This window comes from Oncorhynchus keta, chromosome 17, assembly GCF_023373465.1.
Source record: "Oncorhynchus keta strain PuntledgeMale-10-30-2019 chromosome 17, Oket_V2, whole genome shotgun sequence".
NCBI classification, from domain to species: domain Eukaryota; kingdom Metazoa; phylum Chordata; class Actinopteri; order Salmoniformes; family Salmonidae; genus Oncorhynchus; species Oncorhynchus keta.
Genome location: NC_068437.1, coordinates 43,313,217 through 43,332,801, shown reverse-complemented (window position 1 = coordinate 43,332,801; position 19,585 = coordinate 43,313,217). Strand labels below are relative to the sequence as shown.

The 19,585-nt window shown below is 50.5% G+C and overlaps 1 protein-coding gene across 1 annotated transcript in view; it reads right to left on the bottom strand.

The window, feature by feature from the left end:
* The window catches only part of LOC118395879 (fatty acyl-CoA reductase 1-like), a 57,179-nt gene that overhangs the window by 12,338 nt on the left and 25,256 nt on the right, over positions 1-19,585 (bottom strand). The window contains exons 4-9 of the mRNA XM_035789905.2: positions 16,004-16,183; positions 13,678-13,855; positions 13,529-13,573; positions 12,941-13,068; positions 3,433-3,500; positions 2,337-2,508 (exon numbers count right to left, since the gene is read on the bottom strand). Coding sequence (XP_035645798.1) covers positions 2,337-2,508; positions 3,433-3,500; positions 12,941-13,068; positions 13,529-13,573; positions 13,678-13,855; positions 16,004-16,183 — 771 coding nt within the window. The remainder of the gene's footprint in view (positions 1-2,336; positions 2,509-3,432; positions 3,501-12,940; positions 13,069-13,528; positions 13,574-13,677; positions 13,856-16,003; positions 16,184-19,585) is intronic.

The following is a 19,585-nucleotide window of genomic DNA, read 5'->3' as shown; positions in this document are numbered from 1 at the left end:
CACAACTTACATGACCCTCCCCTGGACGAGATTATTATTTAAAAAATACTAAATCCTCCCCTTGACTGAAATTGAAACTAACTCCATCTAACTGTTAAGCAGACAATGTCCGAAATGGAACAAGGGATGAAAATGACTTATTGATCTTTTTGTACAAGGAAACGGTGACCTTGAGCCAATTTGTACAAATCGATAACAGAATAAAACTGAAGGGTATGTCATTGCTTCAGATCTTCAAACATCTGACCCCTGAACATTTTCGCAGCTTCAAAGCTGCAATATGCATCTTTTTGGGTAAATTCACATAGAAATGTGGGTTATAGAGCCATCATTTTCATTGAAAGCAAGTCTAAGAAGCTTTAGTTCTGTTTTATGTGCACTATTTCTATGCTTAAGTTTAATTTTTTCACCTTACTTTCGGTTTTGTACACCAGCTTCAAACAGCTGAAAATACAATATTCTTGGTTATGGAAAATATGGTTTAAATGGTACAATGATGTGGTTTAAATGGTACAATGATTCTCTACACTATACTTGCTTGTTTAGTTACAAACTGAAATTAGGCAAACTATTGTTAGCAACCAGGTAATGGCGGAGCGATTTCTGCATAGTGCATCTTTAAATAAAGAACGGCATGAATCCAGCACAATCTATAATATATTACTGATAAGAGTCTTAGCATACTAGTATTATAGGCAAATTTCAACTAATGCCTACCAGTCTCAAATTGGGATGAGTATTGTTGGCTTGACACATGTTAAACACAGAACAGTAAGAATGGAGGGCTTGTCCAGTCCTGGAAGATATCTGAGCATGTCTGACTGACAGAAGCTTAACTTGATTGCACTAATTACATTGTTGTCATTAAGAAAGCATCTACTAATTAAAGTTTGAAGTTCCATGAACAAACTTGCTTCAGAGGATTCATGGCCATGCCAAATTGCATCAAAAGCCAACATGCTTGTAGTCAGAGCTCCTCCGTGATACATTGTGAACAAAGAGAAAGGTGACAACATACATGGGGAACCATTTAAAAAGTAAAAAATTGACGTATTACCTTTTCCAGTAAGGTAACACCACCCTTAGAATGTGTAGTATACTAAACCAAATGAATTTCAGACAGACAAATTGTCAAATACATTTCTAATTGAGAAGTGTTGCCAAATGTTTATCATTGCTGAAATGTTTCTGGTTTACGATCAACTTGTGGGGATCAATACTGTAAGCGTCAGGTACCAAACACTTGGTTAGACTGAACCATGGCCTTGGTGCTAAATGAAACAATAGGTGATAAATTGACAGTGTTTCCAATGGCTTGTGAGATCGTACATTACTGCCAGCGCATTTCATTTGTCCCACAATCTGCTTCATTAAGCCCAGGAATAGGGCTACCAAGAATAGAAGTGTTGATGGGCCAATGAATAAAGGGCAGGTGTTTGGTACCTGGTATTAATCAAAACTAGTTCCCTGGTGCCTCTCAAATGTAGAAATAAGCTTGGAGAATGGAGGAGGATGAGCAGATCACTCCCAGGTTACTTCAGAAGACTTAATGGCACGGCTCAGAAAAACACAAAGGTCACAACAAAAGGGGTGGGGGGTTAATTCCACAAAGCAAAAGCGACTGGATAAACTCTACATCTGAGCAGAGCCATATGATTCAACTGAATTAAAAAATCACAAATGCAGTACCAGGCAAAAAGGGTCAAACAAAAATGGACAAAAATAAATTACAAAAATAAAAGATTCCTAATGCATACTTTAGACAGGAACCCATGCTTGTCATGATGACACGGTAGCCTGTCAGCAGCCAAGTCCGATGACAAAGTTGAGCAAACGTTTGGGCGTTGCTTCTGCCCCACGACCAGCACCCAGTGGTGGAGGGGAGAGAGGGGTTGAGAGGGCACTGTAGTAGACCTTACCGAGGATTCTGACCCGTGGCCCTGAGCTACCCGTCATACAACAGGGCGGGAAGAGTGTGACTCACTGTGGTCCTGTACTGATTGGTTAAGAGGTTGGACCGCAGCTTAACATTTGGGTGCCTGAAAGCCTGCTCTAAGGGGTTGGTCTTGAAGGTCATGCTTATACAGTACTCTGCAGAGAGAATACGACATCACAGGAGGAGGGAATTCAATGCCAAGACACATTGAGGTAACACAGAGGGCTAAGAGTGCAGAACCCAGCTCTAAAAAGGTATATGGATGGCTTATGCACCCTTACACCCCCCCCCAAGACATTGGACAGAAGCATGACATCGCTGGAACAGGTTCAGTACATTGGGCTACACTGAGCGAGAATGCGGAGGGAGATGGAGTGTGACCGAGCGGGGTGTCATTTACCTGGGCTCTCTTCCCGTCATCCTGAGGCAGAGATCATAAAGGAAGGCTGGTGCCTTGTGGCTTACAGCGATCCAGTACTGATTGATAAGGTGATTGGTTGTGAGATTTACATTGGGCCGTCTGAAGGCCTGCTCGAGGGGGTTCCTCTTGAAAGTGGATATAACATGGTACTCTAAGAGACAAAAGGTAGGGGTTCAACAGGGGTAATGTTGGCACAACCACTAATTTCTACCAAAGTGGAAAGAAAGAGTTAAGCAGCAAGCGTACGACAAGCGGCAACAGATGTTTGGTTTAGACAAAATACCTTTGAAGTGCATTTAACAATGATTATTTTTAACCGTACAAGTTATTGAAGGAGACTAAGGGGTATTACAAAACAACGGAGCAAATATAGACTTCAAAGTAAGCGTAATGAATGCAGAAATGCAATGTTAACAACAAAGTGATTTCACCTGAAATATTTTAAAAGCACAAAAAATCTATGGCAAATGAGTAACAAATATATTGACATTTACTACAACAAACGCAACAGGTTAACAGCTTAAAGGGAACTATACAACTGCCACTATGAAAATGTCATCCATCTTTAATGCACAAAACAAATATTGTACTAAGACTGGAACAGTTTTTCATTTTTATTCAAGAATACCAGTCATGTTATATAGTTTACCTATCGCCTTTAAGCCTGCCACAATGTTGATATTTCTCAGATGGCTAGCATTCAGAGACTATGTACACAGTACATGTGGCTCAGTTGGTAGAACATGGCGCTTGAAACGCCAGGGTTGTGGGTTCGATTACTATGTGGGACCAGTATAAGAAAGTATAAAAATGTATGCACTCACTACTACTGTAAGTTGCTCTGGATAAGAGTGTGTGCTAAATGACTAAACTGGACACTGGACACAAATCCAGGAGAGGTCATTTACAGGGAGGTGACTAACACTCCAATGAGGGTATAAGTAAACCAAAAACCTTCTCACATTCACAACAGAGAAGAGCATGACTGATAATCATTATTTATCATTCTGCTTTGTTGGAGCATCCAAAAACAAGTCAGAGTGTATTTGGATAAGATATGAGCAACGTTTCATACCAACTTCACCCCAGTGGAACGGGTTGATGCTGCCAGTCGTGCAATTGTACACCAATATGCTCTTAGGCCTGCGGGGATAAAGGGGAACAAAATAGAATGCCTGCCATAGAAACCTGAAATAATATTTGCATTTCACAATCACATTATTCATTTAGCTCTACAGAAGACAGCTGCAGTGTGTGTGAGACTGACCTGGTGTGTCTCTGGGAGCCTGAGTACCAGGCAGCAGCCAATGTGTGAGAGACTGACCTGGTGTGTCTCTGGGAGCCTGAGTACCAGGCAGCTGCAGTGTGTGTGAGACTGACCTGGTGTGTCTCTGGGAGCCTGAGTACCAGGCAGCAGCCAGTGTGTGTGAGACTGACCTGGTGTGTCTCTGGGAGCCTGAGTACCAGGCAGCAGCCAGTGTGTGTGAGACTGACCTGGTGTGTCTCTGGGAGCCTGAGTACCAGGCAGCAGACAGTGTGTGAGAGACAGACCTGGTGTGTCTCTGGGAGCCTGAGTACCAGGCAGCTGCAGTGTGTGTGAGACTGACCTGGTGTGTCTCTGGGAGCCTGAGTACCAGGCAGCAGCCAGTGTGTGTGAGACTGACCTGGTGTGTCTCTGGGAGCCTGAGTACCAGGCAGCAGACAGTGTGTGAGAGACTGACCTGGTGTGTCTCTGGGAGCCTGAGTACCAGGCAGCTGCAGTGTGTGTGAGACTGACCTGGTGTGTCTCTGGGAGCCTGAGTACCAGGCAGCAGCCAATGTGTGAGAGACTGACCTGGTGTGTCTCTGGAAGCCTGAGTACCAGGCAGCTGCAGTGTGTGTGAGACTGACCTGGTGTGTCTCTGGGAGCCTGAGTGCCAGGCAGCAGCCAGTGTGTGTGAGACTGACCTGGTGTGTCTCTGGGAGCCTGAGTACCAGGCAGCTGCAGTGTGTGTGAGACTGACCTGGTGTGTCTCTGGGAGCCTGAGTACCAGGCAGAAGCCAGTGTGTGTGAGACTGACCTGGTGTGTCTCTGGGAGCCTGAGTACCAGGCAGCAGCCAGTGTGTGAGAGACTGACCTGGTGTGTCTCTGGGAGCCTGAGTACCAGGCAGCTGCAGTGTGTGTGAGACTGACCTGGTGTGTCTCTGGGAGCCTGAGTACCAGGCAGCAGCCAGTGTGTGAGAGACTGACCTGGTGTGTCTCTGGGAGCCTGAGTACCAGGCAGCAGCCAGTGTGTGAGAGACTGACCTGGTGTGTCTCTGGGAGCCTGAGTACCAGGCAGCTGCAGTGTGTGTGAGACTGACCTGGTGTGTCTCTGGGAGCCTGAGTACCAGGCAGCTGCAGTGTGTGTGAGACTGACCTGGTGTGTCTCTGGGAGCCTGAGTACCAGGCAGCTGCAGTGTGTGTGAGACTGACCTGGTGTGTCTCTGGGAGCCTGAGTACCAGGCAGCTGCAGTGTGTGTGAGACTGACCTGGTGTGTCTCTGGGAGCCTGAGTACCAGGCAGCAGCCAGTGTGTGTGAGACTGACCTGGTGTGTCTCTGGGAGCCTGAGTACCAGGCAGCTGCAGTGTGTGTGAGACTGACCTGGTGTGTCTCTGGGAGCCTGAGTACCAGGCAGCAGCCAGTGTGTGTGAGACTGACCTGGTGTGTCTCTGGGAGCCTGAGTACCAGGCAGCAGACAGTGTGTGAGAGACTGACCTGGTGTGTCTCTGGGAGCCTGAGTACCAGGCAGCTGCAGTGTGTGTGAGACTGACCTGGTGTGTCTCTGGGAGCCTGAGTACCAGGCAGCAGCCAATGTGTGAGAGACTGACCTGGTGTGTCTCTGGAAGCCTGAGTACCAGGCAGCTGCAGTGTGTGTGAGACTGACCTGGTGTGTCTCTGGGAGCCTGAGTGCCAGGCAGCTGCAGTGTGTGTGAGACTGACCTGGTGTGTCTCTGGGAGCCTGAGTACCAGGCAGCTGCAGTGTGTGTGAGACTGACCTGGTGTGTCTCTGGGAGCCTGAGTACCAGGCAGCAGCCAATGTGTGAGAGACTGACCTGGTGTGTCTCTGGAAGCCTGAGTACCAGGCAGCTGCAGTGTGTGTGAGACTGACCTGGTGTGTCTCTGGGAGCCTGAGTGCCAGGCAGCAGCCAGTGTGTGCGAGACTGACCTGGTGTGTCTCTGGGAGCCTGAGTACCAGGCAGCTGCAGTGTGTGTGAGACTGACCTGGTGTGTCTCTGGGAGCCTGAGTACCAGGCAGCAGACAGTGTGTGAGAGACTGACCTGGTGTGTCTCTGGGAGCCTGAGTACCAGGCAGCTGCAGTGTGTGTGAGACTGACCTGGTGTGTCTCTGGGAGCCTGAGTACCAGGCAGCAGCCAGTGTGTGTGAGACTGACCTGGTGTGTCTCTGGGAGCCTGAGTACCAGGCAGCAGACAGTGTGTGTGAGACTGACCTGGTGTGTCTCTGGGAGCCTGAGTACCAGGCAGAAGCCAGTGTGTGTGAGACTGACCTGGTGTGTCTCTGGGAGCCTGAGTACCAGGCAGCAGACAGTGTGTGAGAGACTGACCTGGTGTGTCTCTGGGAGCCTGAGTACCAGGCAGCTGCAGTGTGTGTGAGACTGACCTGGTGTGTCTCTGGGAGCCTGAGTACCAGGCAGCAGCCAGTGTGTGTGAGACTGACCTGGTGTGTCTCTGGGAGCCTGAGTACCAGGCAGCTGCAGTGTGTGTGAGACTGACCTGGTGTGTCTCTGGGAGCCTGAGTACCAGGCAGAAGCCAGTGTGTGTGAGACTGACCTGGTGTGTCTCTGGGAGCCTGAGTACCAGGCAGCAGACAGTGTGTGAGAGACTGACCTGGTGTGTCTCTGGGAGCCTGAGTACCAGGCAGCTGCAGTGTGTGTGAGACTGACCTGGTGTGTCTCTGGGAGCCTGAGTACCAGGCAGCTGCAGTGTGTGTGAGACTGACCTGGTGTGTCTCTGGGAGCCTGAGTACCAGGCAGCAGCCAGTGTGTGAGAGACTGACCTGGTGTGTCTCTGGGAGCCTGAGTACCAGGCAGCTGCAGTGTGTGTGAGACTGACCTGGTGTGTCTCTGGGAGCCTGAGTACCAGGCAGCAGCCAGTGTGTGAGAGACTGACCTGGTGTGTCTCTGGGAGCCTGAGTACCAGGCAGCTGCAGTGTGTGTGAGACTGACCTGGTGTGTCTCTGGGAGCCTGAGTACCAGGCAGCAGCCAGTGTGTGAGAGACTGACCTGGTGTGTCTCTGGGAGCCTGAGTACCAGGCAGCAGCCAGTGTGTGAGAGACTGACCTGGTGTGTCTCTGGGAGCCTGAGTACCAGGCAGCTGCAGTGTGTGTGAGACTGACCTGGTGTGTCTCTGGGAGCCTGAGTACCAGGCAGCTGCAGTGTGTGTGAGACTGACCTGGTGTGTCTCTGGGAGCCTGAGTACCAGGCAGCTGCAGTGTGTGTGAGACTGACCTGGTGTGTCTCTGGGAGCCTGAGTACCAGGCAGCAGCCAGTGTGTGTGAGACTGACCTGGTGTGTCTCTGGGAGCCTGAGTACCAGGCAGCTGCAGTGTGTGTGAGACTGACCTGGTGTGTCTCTGGGAGCCTGAGTACCAGGCAGCTGCAGTGTGTGTGAGACTGACCTGGTGTGTCTCTGGGAGCCTGAGTACCAGGCAGCTGCAGTGTGTGTGAGACTGACCTGGTGTGTCTCTGGGAGCCTGAGTACCAGGCAGCAGCCAGTGTGTGTGAGACTGACCTGGTGTGTCTCTGGGAGCCTGAGTACCAGGCAGCTGCAGTGTGTGTGAGACTGACCTGGTGTGTCTCTGGGAGCCTGAGTACCAGGCAGCAGCCAGTGTGTGTGAGACTGACCTGGTGTGTCTCTGGGAGCCTGAGTACCAGGCAGCAGACAGTGTGTGAGAGACTGACCTGGTGTGTCTCTGGGAGCCTGAGTACCAGGCAGCTGCAGTGTGTGTGAGACTGACCTGGTGTGTCTCTGGGAGCCTGAGTACCAGGCAGCAGCCAATGTGTGAGAGACTGACCTGGTGTGTCTCTGGAAGCCTGAGTACCAGGCAGCTGCAGTGTGTGTGAGACTGACCTGGTGTGTCTCTGGGAGCCTGAGTGCCAGGCAGCAGCCAGTGTGTGCGAGACTGACCTGGTGTGTCTCTGGGAGCCTGAGTACCAGGCAGCTGCAGTGTGTGTGAGACTGACCTGGTGTGTCTCTGGGAGCCTGAGTACCAGGCAGCAGCCAGTGTGTGTGAGACTGACCTGGTGTGTCTCTGGGAGCCTGAGTACCAGGCAGCAGACAGTGTGTGAGAGACTGACCTGGTGTGTCTCTGGGAGCCTGAGTACCAGGCCGCTGCAGTGTGTGTGAGACTGACCTGGTGTGTCTCTGGGAGCCTGAGTACCAGGCAGCAGCAAGTGTGTGTGAGACTGACCTGGTGTGTCTCTGGGAGCCTGAGTACCAGGCAGCAGACAGTGTGTGAGAGACTGACCTGGTGTGTCTCTGGGAGCCTGAGTACCAGGCAGCTGCAGTGTGTGTGAGACTGACCTGGTGTGTCTCTGGGAGCCTGAGTACCAGGCAGAAGCCAGTGTGTGTGAGACTGACCTGGTGTGTCTCTGGGAGCCTGAGTACCAGGCAGCAGACAGTGTGTGAGAGACTGACCTGGTGTGTCTCTGGGAGCCTGAGTACCAGGCAGCTGCAGTGTGTGTGAGACTGACCTTGTGTGTCTCTGGGAGCCTGAGTACCAGGCAGCAGCCAGTGTGTGTGAGACTGACCTGGTGTGTCTCTGGGAGCCTGAGTACCAGGCAGCTGCAGTGTGTGTGAGACTGACCTGGTGTGTCTCTGGGAGCCTGAGTACCAGGCAGAAGCCAGTGTGTGTGAGACTGACCTGGTGTGTCTCTGGGAGCCTGAGTACCAGGCAGCAGACAGTGTGTGAGAGACTGACCTGGTGTGTCTCTGGGAGCCTGAGTACCAGGCAGCTGCAGTGTGTGAGACTGACCTGGTGTGTCTCTGGGAGCCTGAGTACCAGGCAGCTGCAGTGTGTGTGAGACTGACCTGGTGTGTCTCTGGGAGCCTGAGTACCAGGCAGCAGCCAGTGTGTGAGAGACTGACCTGGTGTGTCTCTGGGAGCCTGAGTACCAGGCAGCTGCAGTGTGTGTGAGACTGACCTGGTGTGTCTCTGGGAGCCTGAGTACCAGGCAGCAGCCAGTGTGAGAGACTGACCTGGTGTGTCTCTGGGAGCCTGAGTACCAGGCAGCTGCAGTGTGTGTGAGACTGACCTGGTGTGTCTCTGGGAGCCTGAGTACCAGGCAGCAGCCAGTGTGTGAGAGACTGACCTGGTGTGTCTCTGGGAGCCTGAGTACCAGGCAGCAGCCAGTGTGTGAGAGACTGACCTGGTGTGTCCCTGGGAGCCTGAGTACCAGGCAGCTGCAGTGTGTGTGAGACTGACCTGGTGTGTCTCTGGGAGCCTGAGTACCAGGCAGCTGCAGTGTGTGTGAGACTGACCTGGTGTGTCTCTGGGAGCCTGAGTACCAGGCAGCTGCAGTGTGTGTGAGACTGACCTGGTGTGTCTCTGGGAGCCTGAGTACCAGGCAGCTGCAGTGTGTGTGAGACTGACCTGGTGTGTCTCTGGGAGCCTGAGTACCAGGCAGCAGCCAGTGTGTGTGAGACTGACCTGGTGTGTCTCTGGGAGCCTGAGTACCAGGCAGCTGCAGTGTGTGTGAGACTGACCTGGTGTGTCTCTGGGAGCCTGAGTACCAGGCAGCTGCAGTGTGTGTGAGACTGACCTGGTGTGTCTCTGGGAGCCTGAGTACCAGGCAGCTGCAGTGTGTGTGAGACTGACCTGGTGTGTCTCTGGGAGCCTGAGTACCAGGCAGCAGCCAGTGTGTGTGAGACTGACCTGGTGTGTCTCTGGGAGCCTGAGTACCAGGTAGCTGCAGTGTGTGTGAGACTGACCTGGTGTGTCTCTGGGAGCCTGAGTACCAGGCAGATGCAGTGTGTGTGAGACTGACCTGGTGTGTCTCTGGGAGCCTGAGTACCAGGCAGCAGCCAGTGTGTGTGAGACTGACCTGGTGTGTCTCTGGGAGCCTGAGTACCAGGCAGCTGCAGTGTGTGTGAGACTGACCTGGTGTGTCTCTGGGAGCCTGAGTACCAGGCAGCAGCCAGTGTGTGTGAGACTGACCTGGTGTGTCTCTGGGAGCCTGAGTACCAGGCAGCTGCAGTGTGTGTGAGACTGACCTGGTGTGTCTCTGGGAGCCTGAGTACCAGGCAGTTACATTGCGTGTGAGACTGAACTGGTGTGTCTCTGGGAGCCTGAGTACCAGGCAGCTGCAGTGTGTGTGAGACTGACCTGGTGTGTCTCTGGGAGCCTGAGTACCAGGCAGCAGCCAGTGTGTGTGAGACTGACCTGGTGTGTCTCTGGGAGCCTGAGTACCAGGCAGCTGCAGTGTGTGTGAGACTGACCTGGTGTGTCTCTGGGAGCCTGAGTACCAGGCAGTTACATTGCGTGTGAGACTGAACTGGTGTGTCTCTGGGAGCCTGAGTACCAGGCAGCAGCCAGTGTGTGAGAGACTGACCTGGTGTGTATCTGGGAGCCTGAGTACCAGGCAGCAGCCAGTGTGTGTGAGACTGACCTGGTGTGTCTCTGGGAGCCTGAGTACCAGGCAGCAGCCAGTGTGTGAGAGACTGACCTGGTGTGTCTCTGGGAGCCTGAGTACCAGGCAGCAGCCAGTGTGTGTGAGACTGACCTGGTGTCTCTGGGAGCCTGAGTACCAGGCAGCAGCCAGTGTGTGTGAGACTGACCTGGTGTGTCTCTGGGAGCCTGAGTACCAGGCAGCAGCCAGTGTGTGTGAGACTGACCTGGTGTCTCTGGGAGCCTGAGTACCAGGCAGCAGCCAGTGTGTGAGAGACTGACCTGGTGTGTCTCTGGGAGCCTGAGTACCAGGCAGCAGCCAGTGTGTGTGAGACTGACCTGGTGTCTCTGGGAGCCTGAGTACCAGGCAGCAGCCAGTGTGTGAGAGACTGACCTGGTGTGTCTCTGGGAGCCTGAGTACCAGGCAGCAGCCAGTGTGTGAGAGACTGACCTGGTGTGTCTCTGGGAGCCTGAGTACCAGGCAGCAGCCAGTGTGTGTGAGACTGACCTGGTGTGTCTCTGGGAGCCTGAGTACCAGGCAGCAGCCAGTGTGTGTGAGACTGACCTGGTGTGTCTCTGGGAGCCTGAGTACCAGGTAGCTGCAGTGTGTGTGAGACTGACCTGGTGTGTCTCTGGGAGCCTGAGTACCAGGCAGATGCAGTGTGTGTGAGACTGACCTGGTGTGTCTCTGGGAGCCTGAGTACCAGGCAGCAGCCAGTGTGTGTGAGACTGACCTGGTGTGTCTCTGGGAGCCTGAGTACCAGGCAGCTGCAGTGTGTGTGAGACTGACCTGGTGTGTCTCTGGGAGCCTGAGTACCAGGCAGCAGCCAGTGTGTGTGAGACTGACCTGGTGTGTCTCTGGGAGCCTGAGTACCAGGCAGCTGCAGTGTGTGTGAGACTGACCTGGTGTGTCTCTGGGAGCCTGAGTACCAGGCAGTTACATTGCGTGTGAGACTGAACTGGTGTGTCTCTGGGAGCCTGAGTACCAGGCAGCAGCCAGTGTGTGAGAGACTGACCTGGTGTGTATCTGGGAGCCTGAGTACCAGGCAGCAGCCAGTGTGTGTGAGACTGACCTGGTGTGTCTCTGGGAGCCCGAGTACCAGGCAGCAGCCAGTGTGTGAGAGACTGACCTGGTGTGTCTCTGGGAGCCTGAGTACCAGGCAGCTGCAGTGTGTGTGAGACTGACCTGGTGTGTCTCTGGGAGCCTGAGTACCAGGCAGCAGCCAGTGTGTGTGAGACTGACCTGGTGTGTCTCTGGGAGCCTGAGTACCAGGCAGCTGCAGTGTGTGTGAGACTGACCTGGTGTGTCTCTGGGAGCCCGAGTACCAGGCAGTTACATTGCGTGTGAGACTGAACTGGTGTGTCTCTGGGAGCCTGAGTACCAGGCAGCAGCCAGTGTGTGAGAGACTGACCTGGTGTGTATCTGGGAGCCTGAGTACCAGGCAGCAGCCAGTGTGTGTGAGACTGACCTGGTGTGTCTCTGGGAGCCTGAGTACCAGGCAGCAGCCAGTGTGTGAGAGACTGACCTGGTGTGTCTCTGGGAGCCTGAGTACCAGGCAGCAGCCAGTGTGTGTGAGACTGACCTGGTGTCTCTGGGAGCCTGAGTACCAGGCAGCAGCCAGTGTGTGAGAGACTGACCTGGTGTGTCTCTGGGAGCCTGAGTACCAGGCAGCAGCCAGTGTGTGAGAGACTGACCTGGTGTGTCTCTGGGAGCCTGAGTACCAGGCAGCAGCCAGTGTGTGAGAGACTGACCTGGTGTGTCTCTGGGAGCCTGAGTACCAGGCAGCAGCCAGTGTGTGTGAGACTGACCTGGTGTGTCTCTGGGAGCCTGAGTACCAGGCAGCAGCCAGTGTGTGTGAGACTGACCTGGTGTGTCTCTGGGAGCCTGAGTACCAGGTAGCTGCAGTGTGTGTGAGACTGACCTGGTGTGTCTCTGGGAGCCTGAGTACCAGGCAGATGCAGTGTGTGTGAGACTGACCTGGTGTGTCTCTGGGAGCCTGAGTACCAGGCAGCAGCCAGTGTGTGAGACTGACCTGGTGTGTCTCTGGGAGCCTGAGTACCAGGCAGCTGCAGTGTGTGTGAGACTGACCTGGTGTGTCTCTGGGAGCCTGAGTACCAGGCAGCAGCCAGTGTGTGTGAGACTGACCTGGTGTGTCTCTGGGAGCCTGAGTACCAGGCAGTTACATTGCGTGTGAGACTGAACTGGTGTGTCTCTGGGAGCCTGAGTACCAGGCAGCAGCCAGTGTGTGTGAGACTGACCTGGTGTGTCTCTGGGAGCCTGAGTACCAGGCAGCTGCAGTGTGTGTGAGACTGACCTGGTGTGTCTCTGGGAGCCTGAGTACCAGGCAGTTACATTGCGTGTGAGACTGAACTGGTGTGTCTCTGGGAGCCTGAGTACCAGGCAGCAGCCAGTGTGTGAGAGACTGACCTGGTGTGTATCTGGGAGCCTGAGTACCAGGCAGCAGCCAGTGTGTGTGAGACTGACCTGGTGTGTCTCTGGGAGCCTGAGTACCAGGCAGCAGCCAGTGTGTGAGAGACTGACCTGGTGTGTCTCTGGGAGCCTGAGTACCAGGCAGCAGCCAGTGTGTGTGAGACTGACCTGGTGTCTCTGGGAGCCTGAGTACCAGGCAGCAGCCAGTGTGTGTGAGACTGACCTGGTGTGTCTCTGGGAGCCTGAGTACCAGGCAGCAGCCAGTGTGTGAGAGACTGACCTGGTGTGTCTCTGGGAGCCTGAGTACCAGGCAGCAGCCAGTGTGTGTGAGACTGACCTGGTGTCTCTGGGAGCCTGAGTACCAGGCAGCAGCCAGTGTGTGAGAGACTGACCTGGTGTGTCTCTGGGAGCCTGAGTACCAGGCAGCAGCCAGTGTGTGAGAGACTGACCTGGTGTGTCTCTGGGAGCCTGAGTACCAGGCAGCAGCCAGTGTGTGTGAGACTGACCTGGTGTGTCTCTGGGAGCCTGAGTACCAGGCAGCAGCCAGTGTGGTATTGATGACCGCGTCCACAGGCACCAGGTCAGCCACCGCGTTGTTGGACGCTCTCATGGTACGCAGGATCCCCTTTCCTGCCTATACAGGGCAGAGAAATGCTAGGTTCATTACCAAGTGATGGGAATGTGGTTTCTCAGGTTATAAATCAGCAGCCACACCTTTGAAATGATCATGATCGCATTATTGCGATCTGAGCGTTTTACATATTGCACACCAGTATCTCTACTTGCACATTCATCTTCTGGCAATCTACCATTCCAGTGTTTAATTGCTATATTGTAATTACTTTGCCACTATGGCCTATTTATTGCCATTACCTCCCTTATCCTACCTCATTTGCACACACTGTATATAGACTTTTTCTACTGTATTATTGACTGTATGTTTGTTTATTCCATGTGTAACTCTGTGTTGTTGTATGTGTAGAACTGCTTTGCTTTATCTTGGCCAGGTCGCAGTTGTAAATGAGAACTTGTTCTCAACTAGCCTACTCGGTTAAATAAAAAATATATTGAGAACATATTTTTAAGGTACTTACTGCAATGAATATTCCACTAGGTCCATTGAAATTATCAATCCAGCCCTAAGAGTGAAAAAACATGTTATGAACAGTATACAGAATTGACCATTGACTACAGTATAGCTACAGCTTAGAAGACAGCGGGCTCAGTACATGGGAAGACTCACTGGGAACGGCTCTTTCCAACTGGCCCCTACTATAGAAGGCCTGATTATAGCCACGTTGAGGCTTCCACACTCCTGCTGGACCAGGTACTCAGCTATGGCCTTGGTGTAGGTGTACGTGTTGGGCCTTTTTCCTATCAGCCCTGGGGTCATCGCAGAGACCAGCTTCTCATCCATCCATCTAACCAACATGAAAACACATTGAAGACAGAACCACAATAAAAAGGTCAGTTTTCTGCCATACACAGCTCAAAAAAATAAAGGGAACACTAAAATAACACATCCTAGATCTGAATTAATGAAATATTCTTATTAAATACTTTTTTCTTTACATAGTTGAATGTGCTGACAACAACATCACAAAAATTATCAATGGAAATCAACTTTATCAACCCATGGAGGTCTGGATTTGGAGTCACACTCAAAATTAAAGTGGAAAACCACACTACAGGCTGATCCAACTTTGATGTAATGTCCTTAAAACAAGTCAAAATGAGGCTCAGTAGTGTGTGTGGCCTCCACGTGCCTGTATGACCTCCCTACAACGCCTGGGCATGCTCCTGATGAGGTGGCAGATGGTCACCTGAGGGATCTCCTCCCAGACCTGGACTAAAGCATCCACCAACTCCTGAACAGTCTGTGGTGCAATGTGGCGTTGGTGGATGGAGCGAGACATGATGTCCCAGATGTGCTCAATTGGATTCAGGTCTGGGGAACGGGCAGGCCAGTCCATAGCATCAATGCCTTCCTCTTGCAGGAACAGCTGACATGAGGTCTAGCATTGTCTTGCATTAGGAGGAACCCAGGGCCAACCGCACCAGCATATGGTCTCAACAAGGGGTCTGAGGATCTCATCTCGGTACCTAATGGCAGTCAGGCTACCTCTGGCGAGCACATGGAGGGCTGTGCGGCCCCCCAAAGAAATGCCACCCCACACCATGACTGACCCACCGCCAAACCGGTCATGCTGGAGGATGTTGCAGGCAGCAGAACGTTCTCCACGGCATCTCCAGACTCTGTCACGTCTGTCACGTGTGCTCAGTGTGAACCTGCTTTCATCTGTGAAGAGCACAGGGCGCCAGTGGCAAATTTGCCAATCTCGGTGTTCTCTGGCAAATGCCAAACGTCCTGCACGGTGTTGAGCTGTAAGCACAACCCCCACCTGTGGATGTCGGGCCCTCATACCACCCTCATGGAGTCTGTTTCTGACCGTTTGAGCAGACACATGCACATTTGTGGCCTGCTGGAGATCATTTTGCAGGGCTCTGGCAGTGCGCCTCCTGCTCTTCCTTGCACAAAGGCGGAGGTAGCGGTCCTGCTGCTGGGTTGTTGCCCTCCTACGGCCTCCTCCACGTCTCCTGATGTACTGGCCTGTCTCCTGGTAGCGCCTCCATGCTCTGGACACTACGCTGACAGACACAGCAAACCTTCTTGCCACAGCTCGCATTGATGTGCCATCCTGGATGAGCTGCACTACCTGTGTGGGTTGTAGACTCCGTCTCATGCTACCACTAGAGTGAAAGCACCGCCAGCATTCAAAAGTGACCAAAACAGTCAGTTCATAGGAACTGAGAAGTGGTCTGTGGTCACCACCTCTAGAACCACTCCTTTAATGGGGGTGTCTTATTAATTGCCTATAATTTCCACTTGTTGTGTATTCCATTTGCACAACAGCATGTGAAATGTATTGTCAATCAGTGTTGCTTCCTAAGTGGACAGTTTGATTTCACAGAAGTGTGATTGACTTGGAGTTAAATTGTGTTGTTTAAGTGTTCCCTTTATTTTTTTGAGCAGTGTATATATTCCCCAGATCACAAAACAAATAAGTCTCCGAAATTCCCTTTCCCCACACACATACATGTATGTCTCTAAAGAAATTAGCAAATGCCTACTGTAATACTTAGGGATGGAAACATTCCTACATGAACAGAACACTGACTTTCACACAACTGGTGACCATGTTGTGCATGTGTGTCCTGTTGCACCCCCTACAAGAGCAGTCAGAGGCCCCAGCTAACATTAAGAGTAAAGCAAATGTCATTTTAACAGTTCAAATTGCCCTACTACAAATGAGTGAGTGCCACTCAATCAGTAACCAAACTCCATGAAGTTTAAATCAGAGACCGTGCCTGTTTGGCAGTTTCAGTCCATGCAGTGAGATATTGAGAGACCCTCAAGGGATAGCTACCAAGCTTATGCATTAGCCACTACAAACTAATCCACAGGATGCAAAGAATCTACTTATCTATCTCAGTCAAACATGCCAAGCTGTAGATTACTACAATCTCTTGGCTTCCGGCTCTAACAATCGGCAAAGAACTTTACTCACTCTAGGCTGTCGATGAGCTTCTTGTAGTCAACAGGAGGTGGGTAAACTACTTCCTCAATGAGTGTCCGGTCACAGTTGGCGTAGGCTGTGGACACGTGGAGGAACACCTCCAAGTGCTTCATTTTGTGGGCAAGAGCCACCATCTTCTGGGTGGCTAGAACATTCAGTAGCATTGCATCTCTGAAAGGAGAACAAAAAAAATGTCACAAAACCTCATTACAGAAATGCTACTAATATATACACACAGTCAAAAGTTGACACAACTACTCATTCCAGGGTTTCTTTAATTTGACTATTTTCTACATTGTAGAATAATAGTGAAGACATCAAAACTATGAAATAACTATGACATTTTTATTTTTGTATTTTATTTAACTAGACAAGTCAGTTGACAGTGTACAGGGGAACAGAGGGTTAACTCTCTTGTTCAGCTCTGGGATTCGATCCAGCAACCTTTCGGTTACTGGCCCAACACTCTAACCACTAGGCTACCTGCCACCCCAATCATGTAGTAACCAAAAAAGTGTGAAACAAATCAAAATATATTATATATTTGAGATTCTTCAAAGTAGCCACCCTTTGCCTTGACAGCTTTGCACACTCTTGGCAATCTCTCAACCAGCTTCACCTGGAATGCTTTTCCAACAGTCTAGAAAGAAAGTCGCTCTGGATAAGAGCGTCTGCTAAATGACTTAAATGTAAATGTAAATGTAGATGGTTCCCACATATGCTGATCCCTTGTTGGCTGCTTTTCCTTCACTCTGCAGTCCAACTCATCCCAAACCATCTCAATTGGGTTGAGGTTGGGTGATTGCGGAGGCCAGGTTATCTGATGCAACACTCATCACTCTCCTTCTTGGTCTGGTCATATAGCCCTTACATAGCCTGGAGGTGTGTGTCGGGTCATTGTCCTGTTGAAATACAAATGACAGTCCCACTAAGTGCAAACCAGATGGGATGGCGTATTGCTGCAGAATGCTGTGGTAGCCATGCTGGTTAAGTGTACCTTGAATTCTAAATAAATCATTGACAGTGTCACCAGCAAAGCACCTCCACATGCTTCACGGTGGGAACCCCACATGGGAAGATCGTCCATTCACCTATTCAGCGTCTCACAAAGGCACTGCGGTTGGAACCAAAAATCTCAAATTTGGACTCATCAGACCAAAGGACAGATTTACACTGGTCTAATGTCCATTGCTCGGGTTTCTTGGCCCAAGCAAGTCTCTTCTTATTGGTGTCCTTTAGTAGAGGTTTCTTCGCAACCATGAAGGCCTGATTCACGCAGTCTCCTCTGAACAGCTAATGTTGAGATGTGTCTGTTACTTGAACTCTGTGAAGCATTTATTTGGGCTGCAATCTGAGGTGCAGTTAACTCTAATGAACTTATCCTCTGCAGCAGAGGTAACTCTGGGTCTTCCTTTCCTGTGGCGTTCCTCATGAGCCAGTTTCATCATAGCGGTTGATGGTTTTTGCGACTGCACTTGAATAAACTTTAAAAGTTCTTGACATTTTCCATATTGACTGACCTTCATGTCTTCAAGTAATGATGGACAGACATTTCTCTTTGCTTATTTGAGCTGTTCTTGCCATAATATATAGTGTGCATTTGGAAAGTATTCAGATCCCTTGACTCATTCCACATTTTGCTATGTTACAGCCTTATTCCAAAAGTGATTAAATTGTTTTTTTCCTTCATCAATCTACACACAATACCCCATAATGACAAAAGCAAAAACAGTTTTGTAGAAATGTTAGCAAATAAACTGAAATATGACATTTACATAAGTATTCAGAGCTCAGTACTTTGTTGAAGCACCTTTGGCAGTGATTACAGCCTTTAGTCTTCTTGGGTATGATGCTACAAGCTTGGCACACCTGTATTTGGGGAGTTTCTCCCATTCTTCTCTGTAGATTCTCTCAAGCTCTGGCAGGTTGGATGGGAAGTGTTGCTGCACAGCTTTTTTCAGATCTCTCCAGAGATGTTAGATTGGGTTCAAGTCCCCGCACACTGACTCTGTACCGTTGCCCCCTGTATATAGCCTCGTTATTGTTATTTTTTATTTTAGTCTACTTGATAAATATATTCTTAACTCTTCTTGAACTGCACTGTTGGTTAAGGGCTTGTAAGTAAGCATTTCGCGGTAAAGTCTACACTTGTTGTATTCGGTGCATGTGACAAATAAAGTCTGATTTGAAGTCCGGGCTCTGGCTGGGTCACTCAAGGACATTCAGAGACTTGTACCGAAGCCACTCCTGTGTTGTCTTGGCTGTGTGCTTAGTGTCGTTGTCCTGTTGGAAGGTGAACCTTCACCCCAGTCTGAGGTCCTGCGTGCTCTGGAGCAGGTTTTCATCAACGATCTCTGTACTTTGCTCCATTCATCTGTCCCTCGATCCTGACAAGCCTCCCAGTCCCTGTCACCGAAAAGCATCTCTACAGCATGATGCTGCCACCACCATGCTGCACTGTAGGGGTGGTGCCAGGTTTCCTCCAGATGTGACACTTGGCATTCAGGCCAAAGAGTTCAATGTTCGTTTTATCATACCAGAGAATCTTGTTTTCCCTGGTCTGAGAGTCTTTTGGTGCCTTTTGGCAAACTCCAAACGGGCTGTCATGTGCCTTTTACTGAGTGGCTTCCGTCTGGCCACTCTACCATAAAGGCCTGATTGGTGGAGTGCTGCAGAGATGGTTGTCCTTTCGAATATTTTCCCATCTCCACAAAGGAACTCAGGAGCTCTGTCAGAGTGACCATCGGGATCTTGGTCACTTCCGTGACCAAGGCCCTTCTCCCACAATTGCTCAGTTTGGCCGGACGGCCAGCCAGCTCTAGGAAGAGTTTTAGTGGTTCCAAACTTCTTCCATTTAAGAATGATGGAGGCCACTGTTTTTTCGAAGGATCTTCAATGCTGCAGAAATGTTTTGGTACCCTTCCCCAGATCTGTGCTTCGAGACAATCCTGTCTCAGATCTCTGCGGACAATTCCTTATGGCTTGGTTGTTGCACTGACAACTGTGGGAGCTTATATTGACAGGTGTATGCCTTTCCAAATCATGCCCAATCAATTGAATTTACCACAGGTGGACTCCAATCAAGTTATAGAAACATCTCAAGGATGACCAATGGAAACAGGATGCACCTGAGCTCAACTTCCAGTCTCATAGCAAAAGGACTGAATACTTATGGAAATTAGGTTAAAAAATATGCAATTACAGGGTATTATTGTGTGTAGATTGATGAGGAATACAGTGAACTTAATCAATTTTAGTTCATCAAGTCTAAAGTAACAAAATGTGGGAGAAGTCAAGGGGTCAATACTTTCTGAATGCACTGTGTGTGTGTGTGTGTGTGTGTGTGTGTGTGTGTGTGTGTGTGTGTGTGTGTGTGTGTGTGTGTGTGTGTGTGTGTGTGTGTATACAGTTGAAGTCAGAAGTTTACATAGACCTTATCCAAATACATTTCAAATCAGTTTTTCACAATTCCTGACATTTAATCCTAGTTACAATTCCCTGTCTTAGGTCAGTTAGAACCACCATTTTATTTTAAGAATGTGAAAAGTCAGAATAATAGTATAGAGAATGATT